This window comes from Pholis gunnellus, assembly GCF_910591455.1.
Source record: "Pholis gunnellus genome assembly, chromosome: 9".
Classification (NCBI taxonomy): domain Eukaryota; kingdom Metazoa; phylum Chordata; class Actinopteri; order Perciformes; family Pholidae; genus Pholis; species Pholis gunnellus.
This window is the reverse complement of record NC_136535.1, coordinates 18,874,833-18,894,762: the sequence shown is the minus strand read 5'-3', so window position 1 is coordinate 18,894,762 and position 19,930 is coordinate 18,874,833. Positions and strand designations below refer to the sequence as shown.

Genomic DNA, 19,930 nt, shown 5'->3' with positions numbered 1-19,930 from the left:
GGCGTAGCCTTTAAACGTATCTTACTTTGACATGAAAGTATTTTGTTGCCCTTAAAATTCCACAGTATCTCTAATCAATGCAGTAGCAGGACAACAGGACTCCCACTGTTATCATCAACCAATGGGCTAAGGCCTAACTAACAATGAGTCATGTTTCAACACTACCATTGTAAACACTACAGTTATAAGAACCTTAAAGCACTAGTATCCACTTGGATATGGATAGTTTTCAAGTTTAAATTACTTAACCACATCAAGTTTTGGAACATCCACTTCATGCTGAACAGTATGTGGTCAAAGCTGTGCAGTCGAGATACCGACCAACAACCATGGCTGCAAACAAACGAGGTAATGAGGCTCACCATTTCTGAAGCCGTCGTCCTCGCTGTCATCGCCGAGGTGTTCTGAGGCAGTCAGGAAGTCTTCTTCTATGGACGAGATGGAGCGATTAGTGTCGTCGTCGACCCGCTGCCTGGCTGCTCGGCCCTGCTGAAGCTGCCGCTCCTTCCCCCACTGCAGACCGATCAGGAACTTGTTGATCTCAAAGATGATGTTGCCAGGTTGGGTGGAGCGTCTCTGCCCTGAACACTGAACCAGGCACACACCTGTATTTCTCTGCTGCTGCTGCTGCTGCTGCTGGCCACCCTGAATGGAACATGTACAGATACCTGTTATGCATGCGCACACAAATAAATACACACACACATAGTCACAAAATATGAGATATTTAATATCAAACATCTTAAACCTTCTGACTCATTGAGTTCATGGTGCTCTCATGCCTGTTTTTCTTTCTGTTAATCGATACAGTATACTATTAACTATAACTGTAAACTCATTGGATCTCCTCATGCAAGTTTAATAGGCTGTGCAGGCTCCTCAGGCCGTGTATTGATTCTTCAACGGCTTTATTCAATGATGTATTTGGTGAGCTTCAAAAAGTCTATGTGATGATCACTGGCTGTAAGGGAACACTGCATTTAAATACCAATAAAAGCACTAAAGCGTTTTATTTAGCAGCTATAGTTTTTTATAGTTTTTTTTATGTCTGTTTCAAGTTTAAAATGATTCTGAAATAAAAACAATAAAAAAATATCGTTTTCATACAAGCCATCCATTCTGGATGTTTTTCTGTCTAATATGCAGTTCTAGGCCACAGAGGACGAGATGTGTTCATTGGAGTGAATGAAGGAGAGTTACTAGATTAAATGAGGTTCCTCCAGTGGATTTTTTCCGAGCACAAAAGGTTCAAATCTAATCACACAGAGTTGAGTTAAAAAAAAAAAAAGAACAGCTTGCACTCGCTGCCTCGCACTCCCGGTCAGTTAATTCAAAGGATGAAAATACTTGCAAGGCTTTATAGTGAACGCCGCAAACTCACCTGAGGGGGGGCGAGTGGGTGCGTTTGGAAAGTATCTGAGGCTTCTAGGCCACCGAGCAGTAGGATCTCGTTTTCTTTCGGCTGGTGGACAGTCAGCAATTCGACAAGCTTTGGCAGGTCTGGAGACACTGAGGCCAATTTCTGCAGGAGTTACCGAGCACAGGGACAGAGATGATCAAGAAGGAAAGCTTTTCTTCAAGCGACTTCAAAAACTGAACATAATGCGAACATAATTATAAAATTCTTCCTGTGAGAAGTCTCGAGCCATGTGCAATTCTGTCACCACCAGCTGCAAAAAGGCTGCCAAATCTGCATATTATCGAAACAAAACAACCCCCTAATTCTGGGTAACGATTATGAATCCATGGCAACTGAGCCAATGATTATATGCGAAACACAGAGAACAGAGTTCCTGGGAGACGAAAAGCGGGCAGGAACTAAAAGGGACGAGGATTCTGCTCACCTTGATGCTTTTGTCGTCACGATAGTCCGATTTTTGAGGGTCCAGATTTACAAAACAGATCTGAGAGAGACAAATAGAGAAGAAAAACACATTAGAGTGACAGTGGGAGTGGGGAAATTATGACAGAGGTAAATAATATCCCAGATGTTAGACGGGAGAGTGCTATAAAATGGAAAGTTACTGCACTGCACAAATCCTACAAACCAGACAGAATGATAGCTTTCCTCTAAGTGACTCAACTACAGCAGCTGTCTGTCGCATCTGAATAACCACTGTCAGGCACTTTCTCTCATTGGCAGAGCCCTTTTCTAAAGAGACCTTCTTGTCTCTCAGGGGCTTCTAGCAGCAGGTGTACATCAGCAGTGATTTTTCTTTCTGTCTCCATCTCTCTCCCCTTTTCTGCTTTTCTATTCCTCCGTCTCCACTCCTTCACTGTGCGCCTCTGTCACACCCTCTGCCTCCTTCTCTTTTCATCTCACCATCCTCTCGCCTCTGGCTGCACTTTTAATGGTGTGTGATGGAGTCCTCATGTCAAGTGCTGGGAGTCTGGGACTGTCTGCCGGCTGCTGTTTGATTGTGCGGCGCACAGCCTCTGATCTGAATTGGCAGAGCCGAGTCAGTCCCGTGTAGCTAAATGGATGAAGCGCGTCACCGACAGCATTTGAGGGGCGGGGGGGGGGGGGGAGTTAGTTCCCACTAACTCGCACATACTCAGCATGTGTATGTATGTAAACATGACATATTTGAGTCTTGAGCACGTACATATTATATGCTGTATGTCTAACTTAATGCTACCATACTTGTCGTTACTAATCAAACCAAATGTGAGTCACTGACGCAGTCTCGGTCTTTTCATTGCAAAACATGCACAGGTGGGATGCTGCCGTCTCTTTCTTAGCTCTGCCGTCTCCATATCCGCTCTGCCTGCTGCTATCCCTCCACCCCACCTCTCTCCTCTATAGACCTGCGAAAAATATATATAGTTTCAAAATCAGTTTCCAGTCTTGACACACACTGCTGTCTGAAAAAAGTTCCCTTGAGCTGCGCTTCCACTCATTGGGCGAGGCTTCTGAAGAGCCTCAGCGCTTGTGAGATAGCGTATACTTTCTATGATTTTCATCTTTTTTTCCCCACTTATCTGTGTTACATTAAACACGATGTATTCGATGTAAGTCATGTCAAGGTTTAGAAGCCACAATAGATCCAGCATCAATGTCTATCAATGTGCTGTAGATTCAGAACTACTTCTTTTAAAATCATGTCAAGTCGTCTGTTTTCTCGCTGCAGATCTGAAAGTGAAGCAAAAGAACTGCTGCATTAAATAGGTCAGTATACGCATGAGTTTATATTTCAAAATAAGGCTATAATTCTGCGACACTTTGCATATTTCCCGTACTTTCGAATAACAGTCTGGGTTTGCTTTATCAAGAGAGGGAACGATACCAGGGAACAACAACAACAGCTGTCTGAAGTCAGTTTGAGTGTCCTTCAGCTGAAACGGTAATGCGCTGTATTCTGAGCAGGTCAATTTCCCCCTCATCTCCGATCTGGTGTCCTCCAGTAAAAACTTAATATTTCCAAACTATTAGGTTTAATGTGAGAAAAATTGCCACTTGTCAAAAATAGGAAGCCAATGACAGATGACATGAAGAGAATATTTGAAAAGGTTTTCCGGCCTCACCCTGATCAGACCTCGTCTGCCCTTCATGGATCACATGCGTCACCTGCAGCACTTATCTGAATACCAAGGGGCTTGCTCCTTTGTCTATTCAGTGTGGAGCAGTTTGTTTATTTGCTCGTCTGTTGTCTGTGATGAGGACCGTTTTATCAGATTAGCTGTTAAATGTCAATGGCATACGCAATAGGACCTGAGATTAATCTACACCATTTACTGATGGACAATAGCTTTATTGTGCCACTTGCTGACCCTAGTTTGATAGAAAATATGGCCATTGAATTCGTCTTTTAGTAATGTTGCAGAGTTCTTACACGCTGTTGTTTGCGTTGCTGATAACATGCATGGAATAATGTTTTTTAATTAGATTTTTGTTCTGTATCTGGATGCAGGTATATGCCCTTTATCTAAATGGTGATGCGCTATGAACAAAGAATCACCTCATGGCTTTTCCCTACACTAGAATGCACAACAAAAAAAGCAAAGGCTATAATTTGGTATTTTGGTGGTTCATTTTCAATTTCTATCCATACCACCACATCTAAGTAAGATGTTTGGCACCTCGGCAGTATTCACTTTGTACCAATATTGGAAGTCATTCCGGAAAAGCAGCAAAGACACCTTCCCCCGCCTGCCAACACATCGCCTGCACATAACACACAGTTTGAGGAGAAGCGAGGCGAGTGATCCACGATTTTGTCCTTGAGAAAGGTTGCGGCAATTTAACCCCATCAGACGGCCAGAGCTGAGAGGTAGTTGTTCTAAATTTGGGAAGCAGAGAACCTTGTAGTCATTTCTGAGTCCATGTGCGAGACGAGCCCAGGGACACGCTCCCATTCTATCAGGTTCTCACAGACACACTGGACGACGTCCACTTGTGCGCCGGCCCGCCTCTGAAGGGCTGACCACGTAAACAACAGTGAGGGTGAAAGGAAAACAAATAAAGAGACAGAGAAGCTAAAAGTAATAATGTTATGTGTGGATAAACCAATACCATGGAAGTCTAGTGACACACTCAAGGGCTTGAGGAGTGTTCCAAAAGAGGGAGACAGTCATAACACGTTAAGGAGAAGTTGTGTTGACTGATACATCACTGACTTTTAACTACTAGTTAACTACAACTACATAGTAACAGTAACAGATTGTTTGGCCACTTGGGGGCACTAGAAACGGACACAGAGCATATTATCATTGATTTGGAGTCTCGTCTCTGACCACCTGATACATTTTAGATCAATATTCACTCTCTGTGTTTTGTCTCCACCAACTCCTGAGAAACATATCTGGCATTTTAGCTGCTAAATGCTCCACTATGTTGACTAGCTCGTCGCTAACGTTGTCTCTTTGCTGTGTGGTGTTGAGCAGGTAGAGCATGGTTGTACACTTTAGCGCTTTGTTACTACTATGGGAGTTGGTGAGAGTGAACCAATATGGTGACATTGTGGGCAGGAAACCCAAAACAATTAACTAAAAGAGTCCTGGGTACATCATTACAAGCTATCCTTTCACATTAAAGTAATCATGTGATTCACTATTAACATAAAAGTGTTGATTATACACATTTAAAAGGTTAGGTACTGTGGTCAAGGCTGAAAAAATGTTTGTTAGATGACTTCCATCCAACCAAACAGCCTCACTATCACTCTTTGCAGCAGTACAAGTTCATGATACTCCGTGCTTTGCTACAGAATACATACATAATATATATGTATATATAATTTTAAGCTGCTCAAACAACCAGCCGGCGTCAACAGTCCGGCTGCAGCAGAGATCTGGGTGTCTGTCTCTACACCTTTTTTGCTTCAGACTCAGGGTGACTCTGACCACCTGTGCTGATGGACCAAAGGCCAGACAGTCCTGGGTTTCATCCAGTATTGATGCAGAAATGGACTACAGATGAGTCCCGACACTGTAGATGTTGAATTACCTCAAAAACCTGAAAGGAATGTCAGTATTCAGCCATTTCTCTTCAGGAAAAATGATGTCAGTTTTCTGTTCAGTTTGCAGAGGTGTTGATTCACAGACCCAACAGCCAAATGCTCGAGTATCGTTGGAGGCACAGTGTGTGTTAGTGTGTGTTCCAGATCACAACAATGCAAACACACACACACACACACGCACACACACACACACACACACACACACAAAAGGATTCAACTGTCCCAACTTATTTATGCATAAATCCCGTTTGGCCTTGGATGTACAAAACTGTCAGGCAGGCAGATTGCTCTCTTTCTTCTAGCACACATACAACTGGAGCTTCTGCAGGTACTTAGCCACAGTTCCAATACAACACTATGTGCACAGACTTGGTCAATACGGCAAACCATGACAAACATTTGAGTCTCCTTTGTCCATGAAAGCTTTATTCTTCCTCAGCAGCACTTTGGTCTCTTTGCTCACTACTCTGATCCTCCCACACACACTTGGTCCTTCCGGCTTCCTTTTTTAAAAAATGTTTAACTGTGGATCTTTTTATTGACTTGAAATACAGTACTTTTGGTACACTGCACATTTAGTCCTTTATATACGCTATGCTTGTTTTGTGTGGTCTTTCTTGCCCAAAGCAATGGAATACTTTAAAGACTGAATCAAACAAAAGTAAACTAACATCCCCCCACAGCCCCCGTGATGCTGTTCATTCTCACTCTGAGGTCACAAAACTAAATATAGCTCCCCCCTATTGTAAAGTGTTTTGACATATCTCAGAGGTTGGCAACTATAATTATAATCCATTTGAAGTTTAATTTAATTCAAATGAAGTTCAAGGCGGGGACGACAACATTAAGGCTCAGCGACTCGGCCGTATTCATTTCGCGATGCAACCCACAAGCTATACACAGCTGGTGGAGAGACCAGACAAGCACGCTAATCCCACATACTGGTGACTGTAAACAGCCTCATTTAGTGTTCATAAATGTGGGTGTGTGCTGAAAAAATGCACAACATCAGCCGTTTACGGAGCATAACATGAACTACCATCTGATGATTTACCTCTGACTGAGCTGCTTCCAATCTATCTATTTTACCACTGAATGTAAAAAACGTTGAATATATACACACACACACACACACACACAATACATAATAATGTTTGGCTGTGAGTTGCTCAGCTGAGAGCTCCGAGCTAAAGAGAACATCAAGAAGCCAATGCTGTTCTGGTTCTTCTCACGACAACTGCATATATTCCCCCTTTGGGTCAACAAATGTATACATTCACCAAAGGATCATAAATATATCAGTTCATAAGGACAGCAACGTGTTAATAGGTTCATACAAGGAAAAAAAGAAAAGCAGTAGTCGATGCCGAGTAGCTTCTGTGTCTCCTGTTTTGTGCAAATGGATTACCAACCAGGGAACCGGGGCCCATGGGAGATTTTTATTCCAGGACCTCAAGTAGACTATGGACTCCCCATTTACACATTTTAGTTATATATAAGGTAAGAGGTATTCACTTTAAATAACACATAACTATTATTACCTAGCTCTTTAGATGAGGGCTTCTACTTTTAAGCAAGTAGGTCTCTTTATTAGGGCACAACCTTGTACCGAAGACTGCAGTTTCTCATAATGTCAGATGGACTGTGTAAGTAAAAGTAAAGAAGAAGAAAGAAAGAGGGTTTGTCTTCCTGCTCTGATCCTGTTGTAAATTCAGCACTCCAGCCGCAGCCGATGGCATATTTATTCTGTTCTCCCTCTCTCTGGGCCAGGAAGGGGACAGGTCAGGACACAACCCGCTACCCGAGTGTGAAGTGTTTGAATCGGGTGATGAATGGATCACTCTCCTCCAGGGACTCCACGTTCAGGAATGAACAGTGTTGAGGAGGGATACTGCAGGTTTACTCCACCACATTTGTTTCCGCTTATGAAAAAATTGGCTCACAACTGCAAAACAACTGCAATCGCAATCTTTAACTGTCACATACGATACATCAATAAAAGGAAATGCAACATGTAAATTAGATGCACAGAGACGATGGAACTATTTGCCTCGCAAAGAAAAAAAAAAGGTGCCATCTTCCTTTTCAAAATGCTCACTCTGTAAAATCTCTCAGGGGTGTGATGAAATTCAGTGTGACTATCGCAGCAACATGACACTTCTCTGCGACTTCATGCATTAAAACATGAGTGAGTGATCAAAGGTGACAACATGATGCAGCCAGAGGTAGATGATGGAGCCAAACGCAGGAAATCAAACGCTTTTATCTTTTATTTAGCTCACAGTTTTGGGCCTTCTGCTTTAAGTCCTGAAGAAGTAAACATATATCGTGTTTTACCCTCAAATCAGACATTTCTTTGAAAACTCAACCTAATGGACTCATTTTGGATGAATACTTAAGGTTTGTAGTCAGCCTCTAATTTAACCAGAGTAAGCTTTTTTTAACATTTAAGCAACCCCCCAAACTCCAATCAATACTTAAATTGCTTACGACCGTTAAAGCTAAAAAAAGTCAACAAGGGAAAACAATAAAATGCCTCTACACCTGTTTTTCTATTCGGATCAGCGTTCATTGTCTCACCATCTTTTTTTTTTTTCTCTCAGTTTCCCACACTCCCTGTACAGTTCAGGAAAGAATCATATATTTCTCGCACAGTGTTATCTACCGTATGGTCCTGTTTGATTGATTACTCGCATAAAATGCTGAACGTAGAAATTGAGAGAGAGGGGAGCAATCTGTCACGTCAGAGTCTGAGAGCGATGCTGTGGGCAGATGAGCCGCATCTGTTTGCAACCGCATTGAAGATCCCTCTGACTCATAGAAAACATGCACGGAGTCAAGAAAACAAACAAGCATTGTCTTGTTGAAACAAAAACTGCTTTTTTTTTTTAATATAAAGCTGCTTTGCTTTTACCTTTCACAAAAAAACAATGAAGATTAAACGGCACAATCCCAGACTCGGGTATGAGTTCGCCATGTACTGCAGAGACAAGAAGGGATGTTTTCAAGTATCTTTGTTTTCAAGATGTCGGCTGTCACAAACCGCTTTTCTAGGAAGAAATGAGGAGGAGGAAAAGAGTCATGGTGCACATGCATAGATCCGCTTTACAGGACTCCATTTGATGGTCAGCGGGGCATGTTGGACTAATGTGCGGACCATTTAACTTTTACCTTCCAAAAATCCACTAATCTTTAATGAACGAGTACTGTATTGCCAAAACGTGTGTCAGTAAAGCTGCCTCAGATATGAAATATTCCTGAAAAAAAAACATTTGATCCATCTCACAGCTGTTTGAGACCCATGTATGTCTTGTCCTAGATAACACAGCTGGTGTCTGGGGGTTTCAGGAACATTTAATGCTCACACTTACGAAGTGCGACGTGAGTGTGTGAGAACGGCGCTTTTTTTTTGGTTGAAATACTGTTATTCCTGTTACCTTGGTAATGATTATCAAACATGTTTTGGGGAGCGACATGTATTTATTCTGCATAAGACGGACCGGCTACAATCCATGACTGAAGAATTCAAAATAAAAAGCAACTCTTGCTCAAGTGATGATTTTCTGGAGAGGACACACTGCAGGAAGTTTGAATGGCATACTTTAGGTTATTATTATCACTGAAGCGAGGGTGAATATGTCATTAATTTTAAGACATGAGAGAACAGATTGTGCATTTCATTACTGTCTGTAATACTTGAATCATTACTGTTTAATGAGGTCCATCTACTGTGGAGAAATGTAGCTGAATGTTATCTATAAGATAAATCCTGGACTTCGTACAGTGTTAAAATATTTCATTTTGTGTTTATTTAGAGAATCAAACAGCTGTTGTCCCTCCCAACAAAAGCCTGCCTTTGAGCCACTGACGGACGTAAATCCTGAATGCATTTCATGCTTAACTTGCAATTTACAATGAGTGAGTGATCAAAGGTGACACATCAGAATTGAGCGGCAGAGAGGATTAAGCATGCGTCTCCTCTACAGCTAAAAGCCTCTCTATTTTTCTGCTTTCTCCCCTGATGCATTTTCTAGGTCCAAAGTCCTCGCGTAAAAGAAACACAATGTCCTTATTAATCCAAACACGTTCTTTGTCCAGAATATCCTCGCCAAACGTCAAAATCTGTTTAGAGGGAAATACGGACAATTATCCCCCTTCTTTTCATTTTTAACGTCATTCCTTGTGTTTTTAAAAGCCAATTACATTATGGTATCTTCTGTGTTGTGTCATTTGCCACTTCTTGCCTTAAAATGTTGTATATTCCTTATTAACAGTTGTGATACACGACAACAACTTATAGAGTTTTGGCAAATTGTGTAGATCAATGTTCAAGACTGAAAACACTATGATTACAAACTATATGTAGCAGCAACTTAAGGGTTACAGAAGTAAGCTCAGGGGTTAGAATCAGAAAATCTATTAATTACAGGTTGAGAAAGAATCTGAGATTTGGCTCAAACCGCAACGCTGGTGCCTCATTGGATGAGAGCCACGAGGGAGTCCCTTTGACACGGCTATGGCGTCACCAAGGCTACCGGAGCACACCGTCACCCTTAAAACAACATTAGTAGCCAAAAAAGCCCTTTAGGTAACGGTCCTAACCTCGCCGGACGAGCAACAGAATGTGTTTTGTGTTCACACACACTTGGATCCTGAAGGGGATCAAGAAAATCTCAAGTAAGAGGCTATTGTCTGGGCAGATGTAGGTCATAGTGTGTTTTTGTCACCTTGTTTGCTTGTTTTAGGTGTAACTGTACTGTCACCGTGTACGTTACGGGCCGCCGAGTCCACATAACTGCTGTAATAGTGCCGTTCCACACGGCTGAGCTTTGTTGTGTTTCATTCAGCTACCGTGAGTAAGGTCGGTAAACGGTATCTTGTCAGTTAGAAGAGTAGAGAAGTTAGAAGTCCCTCTCTGACTCAGGCTCTTTTTTTTAAAGATAAATGCACAGTCCATGTAAACCTTACATGCATTGATCTCTCTACGTCCACTGGAAGCCTGCCTTTTGCTTGTTGCTGTAGGGAATCGTGGAATCGGAGCTCCACTCAAGGTGGTTTGCTGTTCTGCAAATCAAAACTAAGAGTTTCCCATCTTTGGGTTAGTCAACTCAGAGTTCAGGGTTAGGCTCAGAGTCTGTTAAACTTGCTTTCTATAACATTTAACTTTGTAAGGGCATGTGAAGTTGAGTTGACGTACCCGTCATGCTGAGAGTACAGCAAGAGTGTACTTTTCATAATCGAAGGAGAGAGTCAAACTATGGAAATCCTTGAGAGTTTGTGTTACAGCAGAGATGATGTTTTTTGCTTTTTTTAAATCTGTGATCAAATCAACAACAGACACCGCAAGCCTCCTCACTTAATAAATTGCCTGCTGAGACTAAATTGAGCTTTTAACAATCTTTCAGCAGTTTGAAATTGCATAGTTTATAACATCTACTCGAAGAAACTCTTCCGTTATGTTGCAAGCAGCAAAGTGATTGTGAGAAATTACATTATGTAAATGAGCTTACTCATTTTCAAGAAGGCAAAACACAAATCAAATCCGACTTTTGTTCACAGAACCCATCTCTCAGCTAGAGGAATTATGATACAAAACTTGTGAACGAAGGAAGAGTAATTTCCCTTCAATCAAACTCATGAGCAAGGCACTTTAAGACTTAATACCAGACTCTCTTGTCGAAAGCTCAAAATGGTTGTTTCTCTCTTCTGCAACGCTGGTTGGACGACTAATTGCAGTCATTGTATTACCTTAAATCTTGTCCATTTTCTCAACACATAGGAAGTGACACTCCAAACCTTAAGAACAACAGCTGCCTACAAAACAGCAGCAAGGGAGCAACAACAACCAGCTGCATGAGCATCTTCACCACCTCAATGCCCAGACACCACCTAGAGCAGGCAGCTTGAAGAAATTGTGCTTTTTGGATGTCAAATTCAAACATTTACCTCGCTGTCGTTTGAGGCCACAAACACGCCTCCTGCTCCAGCTTTGAGACTTCGACACTAGAGACGTCGCCTGCGAATGTGTCATCGTTCCACAGTATGCTACTCACCATGGTGCAGCTGCCCTCCGTGTCGTCGTCCAGCAGGCCCAGTCTGCACAGAGCTTTCTCGTTCCTCCGCCAATACTCCGACGAGTCCAGCACACTGTTACTGCACAGGACCTGCAGCACACACAGAGAAAGCCTTGCTCAGGTACAGCAGCGCTGTGAACATCCCACCGCACAGACACACACACACACGGAACACACACACTGTCGCACATTCACTTTCATCTGCGCTTCCCCCCCCCCCTCTGTTGTTGGGATCAATTGACCTTCATTTCAGGGGAAGTGGCACAGGATCAACAGTCTGTCCTTTAACCAGACACTGCACAGTATAAATACAACAGCTATTGCCTTCTCCCTGGAGGGATATTTCAATGAAGGGGTTAAACCTAGACTCATTGAGCTGCCCTTGTCAGTGATTTGTCAATTGTCCTAGGTGAAATTAAAGATTCCCCTCATGCTTATCACAGTGCTTGGGTCGGACCATATGATGTGTTTATAGTTATTTACTTGTAAAAGAAGATAACCGATGTACAGCCGATAAAAGATTAAAATCACATGCTGTATATAAAATAGTTCTTACGCAATTACTTTGACATATGATGACTATTACGTGCCTGTTCTCACTGTGTATTTTTAGTGACAAATCCCCCCCCCCCCACCCCCTCCCCCCTCTCAGGAACAGACCATCTGTGCAGGCCCTCGGCCAGGTAAAGGTGACGCAGCCTCAGCTGATCTCACGGAGAGCGATCATATCAAAAGGCTGCCGGCACAGGAGAGCGGGGCCCGAGGTTCAATTATAAGAAAGACATCACCGGGTGACTCCGCTGGACACTCGAGTGGAAGTCCGTTGAGATCGTGAGCGGTAGAGGCTAATTAGGGACACACACACCAGCGGGCACACCTGCACGCACACGCGCAGTAAGAGACGCACACAAATAGACCTACACACAATTTTAAAAAGGAAATTCAATCTAGCCTCTACCTCAGCCCACTGATCTGTGCTATTTCCCCTCCTGTCTCTTTGGCACTGGGAGATGATAAATCCACTGTGTTGACCCCAGGGCTTGGCTGTTCCTCTTATTGCACAATCCCTAGGCCCAGGCACCCCAGGGGAGGAAATTAAAATACCTTGCACTGAAGATAAACTGACAGGGAGGCAGATATGAGGGACGGGTATACAGGCATATGAACAGAGAAAAAGAAGAAGGGGTCACACAGCAGAGGGACAACGCAGGGAGATAAGATTTGCATCCTTTTTTACCTTCTTGCAGGCGCTGATGGATGAAGCCACGGTGCTCTCCGGGCTTCCTCCCTCCACCTCCACAGCCTCTGAGCCTTCAAACATGGCCGACGACTGGAAGTTACTGCAAGGCAAAGAGGGCACAGAGTTGACTTTGCCAGAGCAAGTTCTTGTCAAGTGCTCAACACTTCCCTTTAAAAATTAAATAAAAATAAAAGTCTCGGATCAGTATTCTGGGGAGCAGCCTGTCACATTTGTTCATACTGTACAGATTTGGCAGCTATCCAACAAATTAACCAGCTATTGTCGGACTGGTGAATAATGTCAACATTCTGAGCCGAACGCTTAATCCCTTCACTTAGATTACTCCCAGGCGAGCAAGACAGTGCCAGCACAGCCTCTACGGCCCAATTTAAGAGAACGTACAAGTTTATGGCCTTCCAAGGTGACACCTTCCATCGTTTATTAAAGAGTGCAAGAGAGTTTTAGGTGTTGCTCTGGGAATGTCGAGACCTATTTATCACATTATTATTCATGAGAAGCCGCTGTAGCTTATTTTAAGCTACAACAGAAAGAGAGATTCTTTATGGATTTATATGATGTCTTCTCTCGGCATAAATACGCTCGTGGCACAGACTCCATTGCATGAATGCAAAACTCACTGACCCCCTTAGCGAGTTGCAGCTATTATAGAGTAAATCTAAGCGTTAAAGTCTCAAAGATTCACGGACACTTTGCCAAAAACGTGAAATTTGACTTTGACAGCAACAGAGGATATAGCCGAACAAACGGGGAAACACAACATGTGTCCCTCATCTGGTGCTTAAAAAGAAATGATTATAAACAATCTGTAGTGATGGGAACGTCTGTCAGCCTACGGCGTGCCTTAACACGACATAGCAAACTCAAGATCCCAGGAACGCATCATTATCCTCCGTACATGCTTTCACTGAGATAAGGTAAATCGAAGCTTATCTGGAATGACATTAATGGGGATCAATTTGGAAAATTAAGGAGGATAGGGAGGAATATTTAAATAGTAGAAGCTTTTCTCCCCTATAATCCACATATTTCAAAGCAAATTAAAAAGCATTATATGTTGAAAGGCCCCAAGGGATGACACAACCCTATCTATTTGCAGTTAATGAACATGCCTCAATAAATAATTGTGTCACATGAAAAGTGATGATGCCCTACTGGAGATAAGAAGATATGATGTGCTTTTGAATGTGCTGCTGTATCTGCCAGACACGCATCAAAAACACCCATCAACACACATGCGCGCACACACACACTATGTTGGATGCATGCAGAAAATTAAAAGCTTACAACACTGCAAAAAATGGAACGCTATAAAAAAAAATAAAAAAACAGCACAGGCCTACTGGCCTGTCTGTGCTCTTCATGCAAATTGTGAGTGATTTGCGCACGAAATAGAAGAACACCAGTGGGATAAGATTCGTCATGCACGACCTCATTTCTAATCTTTGCGCTTTACGACCTTTCCATCACGACACGGCAATGATTGACAAGTCGTAGCGCTCTCGCGCTGCCAGGGCCCCCAGGTACCCAGCAGACATCCGCCTGCGGTTGAGGACGCAATTAAACCCTAAAATATCTGTCTCTCAATGACTGCCCCCGGTCCGCTGTTGTAATTTACTGTGAAAGCTGGCGTGGGCCATTTAAGTGGCGCACAAACAAGCAACTTTTGCTGGCAGCCCTCGGATTCCACTGCACAGAATGATCAATGTGGCAGGTTTAGGTCCTGAAGACTGCAGAAACCGTTTGACCAAGTGTTTACATTTCTATTTTAAACGCGACTGCTGTGCACTGTTGCCATACATCTATCAGGCCAGGCGAGCTGAAACATCTTGTTGACTGCACAAACGCCGACAGTGGACTGTGAAAGCGGATTTACTGCATCACTCTGCGCGGATTTTGTTCGCCAGCACTGAACACAAAGTGACACACTTTGCACAGTCAAAAGATCACCACGCTTTGATCCAATGCAACATCAAACATCACGATCACCTCAGTCGTTTTGTAAAAAACAACAACTACTACACTGTACTATATTTCAAAAAGGTGTTACAGTTAATCCATGTGTGATATTTATAGGAGAATATTAAAGTGGCATCACATATGCAACAAAAACACTATGAAGTAGATATTCATGAACAGCAGACGTACAATTTAAGTACCCAAAGACATTTGACATGTTCAATTCGTTTGGGAATAAACGCGCCTATGACCATCGACATTTTTTCTTTTTAATAGGATAGCTAAACATTCTCTTACCTCGGCGTTTTCAGAAGGCACTCTGCGCCTGCCATTCTGTCAAAAATAAAGCCAAACTGTCCTCAACCGGTGTGATTATTTCCTGTGTGGGGGCAGCGGGACAAGGAGAGGTCCAGCGGAGCGCCTCGACGCGTAATCGTCCCGGGGACACTGTCGGGTCCAGATGCGCAGCAGCCCCCGACCGACCGAGCACCGACGGAATCCCGGACTTGTTTCCTCCGTTGCTGGGAGGAGGACCGTGGTGAACTGAGCCCCCTGGTATCAGCAAGCAGCAGCACGCCACCGACCGTCCTGCGCTCCTCTCCGCCAAATGCTGAGTGCACGCGCAGGAGCCCCGCATGGATCGAAACGTAATGAGCGGCACGACGCAGGCGAGGGGGTATGGATATGGGCAGTGCGCGCGCATGCAGATGCGTATGAGTATAAACAGACGCACGCGCACATGTACGTACTAGTTTCCCTACCAATGCAAGGCTAATTAATCTATGGATCACTTAAGACTGATGTACGTAACACTGAAACAAAGTAGTGAAACAGGGGATTAATAAAGGTTAAATAAACAGTAATTACATATCTCCATCACATCTGGAACACATGCTTGGTCAAGATGAGACCCCGGCTTAGATAGGACACTATCAGACATCATTCTAACTTCCAGCTGCATGTGCAATGCTATTCAGGCAGGTGCTCTACCTCAAACACAAGGTCATTGCAGCAGATTTCACAGTTGACCGGCCTTTTGTCCTCAACGAGCACACAGCGGCACGACATCCCTGAATACATTTCAAGTGCTTATTTTCCAGTCAAAAGTAGACGTGCCTGTTGTTACTGTACGTGTGACCATACGGGACTAACTCAGACACTTTCAATGAGCGGTCTCCATGGAAATATCAAAGTCTTCAGAGCATCTTCTTTGGTATAATTACAGAGTGGATTAGAACGTTTAGTCACATTGTCCTGTGGTAGCTGTCTGTGACAGCGATAGATATTTGAACACATTGGAACATGTACCGTGCCATTTACAGAGCCAAGCGTATACTGGATTAAGCCCATTCCAATATTGGTACAACAACATTGATGTCAGATAATTAACTTGGATCAGATCCTTTTCTAATAAACGTAAAGGCATTGCCTTTTCTATATTATGGAAAGTTGCTTGCCAGCTGACTTGCACACCAAATATGATATATTTGTGAGAAGATAAAAAATTAGCTGTCATGCTGATGTTTTGGGCTCTTTATGCGTTTACAAAATTGTACGTTATATGGAATAATGTTTGAACTTATTTTGATCGCTTACAACTGCATTCATTTATTTATTTTGGTCACATGGGGGGGCAGCACAAAAAGCAGTACATACAACTGTGACATTTATTCAACGTATAAAGTCAATATGGCGAGTTAGGTGTTTCAGGCGACTTGCCTAAGTCCAACATTCACTTTCTTTTATCTCTTGTTTTGGCCTCCACCAACTCCTACAAGAACTATTTGGCTCTTAAGCTGCTAAATGCTCCACTATTTGTATGTGCTGTCTGGTGCTGGGAAGAGAGCACCCAGTCTATCAGAGCTGGTTTGCTGATTCTGGAAATTGACAATTGAAAAATTATCCAGAGTAGCCAGAAAATGAATGGGGATTAAAGTATCAGTGCTCAAAGAATAAACAACTTTCATGACAACCCTCTCCAAAAAAATCATTCATTGAGTATTTCTTTTTTTTTTTATATCTTTGATATCTCAAGAGAAACATCATTTAACTGGCACCACAAAAAAAATGCCTAAAACACACACATCCCAGATTTCCAATTGCCACTTGAGACAGCTGTCATCTCCATCACCGTAGCAAAAATAAGCCAGCCTTGAGAGTAACGGCTATATACGTTCTGTAACATACTAATATACAATCAGGACGGGGGTTAAAGGAGTCGTGACCTTTATTTTCTTATCATCCCACTGAGAATGCCGCGGGAGATGAAGAAAATAGATATTCAGGAAAAGAGTATATAGAGAAAGCATGACGATGAGATCTGTGCATGTGTTTGTGTGTGTTTGTGTGCACGTGTGTTTGTGTGCACGTGTTTCCTGTGCGAAAGAGAGAAACGATGCTTTGTAGATTTGTACGGTGGCCAAAGTGTACATCTTCACTCTGCTGAAAGGATCATTTCTGCCAAAGGGAGAATGCTTATTTTCAGCGTGCCCTCAATCTCAAAGAAGCTAGATTTTGACACGCTGTTATCAGCTACCATGCTATTTCTCTCCCTCTGGATGCCATTTGCTTTCATTGAACTGCTAACAATGTTATACTCCAATTTCTGTAATTTCCCAGTGTACCCACAAGGACCCACAAGGATCGTATGCTTACAAAACACTTGCTGGGCCTCGCCTAAAATAAGAAACATTGCAATGAAATACCTTTTACCAATAATATATATTTGAGCATTGTTTATTATGAAACATATTCACAAAGCTTTCAGAGAGGACCATAACTAGCTCAGCCGGTTTCCGACAAACCTCTCATTGTAGATTGTGATATAAATAGCAGAAGCCCATTAGCCAGCACTTTTCACCAACTGTCAATGCCCTCCGTGGTTATGGAAGGTACAGTACCTTCTGGTTTCATGCTGCTCAGCAGAGGAAAACAGTTTCTCTAGCTGAATGTGTTCTAAAAAAAGGTTACAATGAGGTGCTAAGAAAGTTAAATGTTTTCCACTCAATGATAAAGCAAATACCCGTTTTAACTATTTTAAAAATGTAAACGTGTGTTACTCATACAGCTACATGTTATCCCGCCAAAACAAACAAACAAAGGAGAACTTAAACTATGAGCAAGGGGGAAATAAGCTTCAAACTCACCACAGCCAGACTTATTGCATAAGCATGAGTGTAAACAACAAGTTTACAGTATGTAACACACTGAGTCATTCCCATGTTCAATGTCTCAGAAGCTACAGTTAGTCTGCGAACCCTTTTTGGACAAACTGAATGGAGTGCACTAAAAATGTAAAAAAAAAAAAAAAAAAAAGCCAATTTATACCACTGGGTAAAGTGGACCGGCTGCCTCACACTGCTATATCACTGTTTCCTATAACATCAAAGTAATTGGGTTGCTGACTGAAGTTAATCTGTATGTTATCTAAAAAACTAGTAACTTCAGTAGAATCATGTGTATGAGACACGACGAAATATGAAGTATGAGTTATGAGGCTGAAAGGTATTTTGGTTTTGGAACAGAAACTCCCCCATCATCTCTCAGATTTTTGCTTGTTTGTTGTTTGCGCATGAGTAACCTTAAAGGGTGACCCAAATACAATATCAACATAATCCCCTTCATCACCTGCACGGTCTGAATATAGAGAGTAAAGAGCAGGAAGTGCAGCAGCATCACCACAAAGAGTTTTATGGGATGATGTGCTGGGCTTTATGCTGTTGCACAGATTTGTGTTTTTTTTAACATCCTACAAGCACTTTTAATTGCAACAACCAATAAGAAAAATATTGAATTTGCATGAGTCACGCTATGACAGGGACGAAATAGTGCCATTTGTTTGATTTTTACATGGACACGGTTAATTAATATTGATGTAACTTTGTTTATAAATGATTTTGCTCACTGCTTTAAAATTACAGTAATCACGTATCTGTTCATTTTCTATTCGCAGGTTAAGCCATTACCGGTTACTGCACCTACAGTAGAATATACTGGTTTGCACAAACAGTATCTGACGGGGATAAATTGATTGACTTTAATGTGGTTTAATGTCACTGCAGCTGAGCTCACGACCGTGTGCGTCACAACTCACAGGTCCATGTTCCCTGTTGAATGCATTGAATGTATTGCATGCGTTTTCAGAATGAACCCAGACTTATAATATAAAGTGTATGACTGAGCGTATATGCTTCAAACCAAGTGCTTGTTGAATCATCTCACAGCATCTGAAGCACCCTTCCTGATGCAGGACAATAAGAGGAGATCTGGTCTGCTGAGCTGTGAAAGTAAGCAATACCGGTCGTAAATGGGGTCACGATGTGATGTCATCACTCACAGGTGTCAGATCGACAGACCTACAGACATGTCACAAAAGGAGTTCCTCCCATACTGGCAGCTTCCTTTGTTTTCTAACAGAAACTTGAGGTCTCCTGACAGCTCTGCGTGGCGTTCGTGCATCTCGCCGTCAGGCTCAGCGTGCGCTCCAGCAAAACAGGCGCAGGGCTTCAAACTGGTTCCGAACAGTCGTAAACAGTCGCATAGCAACAGCGAGTCGGTTTTTGTTATTCTTCAAAAAGGAGTCAACAGACGGATAATAAACACCCGGTAACAGCTTACTAATAACACACTCACTCAATAACAAACTGGTGGACACAAAGCTGCACAGATGTTGAATACCAAACACCAACAGGAGTCCAACTTCATTGATGTTTAGTTCAACACAAACACACACATTATGATGCTCTTATCCTCCTTTTGACTCCTTGAGTGTTTCCCCACCCTTCGCTCTTCACACCACTTCCTCGCACTCTCTTCTTCTTCTCCTTATCATGTCCGCCTTTCCTTTTTTCTTCTACTCTCTTCTTCTTTTTCATCATCCTCTCCGTTGCCCCTCCACACATCTTAATCCAAAAGGCTTTTCAAGGGGAGAACTAATCCATTGCACACATTCTTAAAATAAAAAAGATGGAAGGACTAGTAAAGTGGAGATGAAAGCGCGGACTGCTCTCATCAGCAGAGAGGAGACATCTGAGGGAGCTGAAGAGAATAAAACCCAAATGAACAGAGAATCAGCTGGAGTGCAGACTCTCTCTCTCGCTGTCAAAGACTCCATCTCAGCAGGGCTATTTTTAATGTAGTTACAAACTAACAAAACCACAACACGCCACGTGAGAGGAGGA

General features: G+C 42.6%; 1 protein-coding gene across 1 annotated transcript in view; it reads right to left on the bottom strand.

The window, feature by feature from the left end:
- sphkap (SPHK1 interactor, AKAP domain containing) overlaps positions 1 to 19,930 on the bottom strand; it is a gene marked incomplete at both ends in the record, with an annotated part of 42,373 nt that overhangs the window by 8,540 nt on the left and 13,903 nt on the right. The window contains 5 exons of the mRNA XM_079166808.1: positions 363 to 645; positions 1,382 to 1,522; positions 1,845 to 1,904; positions 11,513 to 11,623; positions 12,771 to 12,873. Coding sequence (XP_079022934.1) covers positions 363 to 645; positions 1,382 to 1,522; positions 1,845 to 1,904; positions 11,513 to 11,623; positions 12,771 to 12,873 — 698 coding nt within the window. The remainder of the gene's footprint in view (positions 1 to 362; positions 646 to 1,381; positions 1,523 to 1,844; positions 1,905 to 11,512; positions 11,624 to 12,770; positions 12,874 to 19,930) is intronic.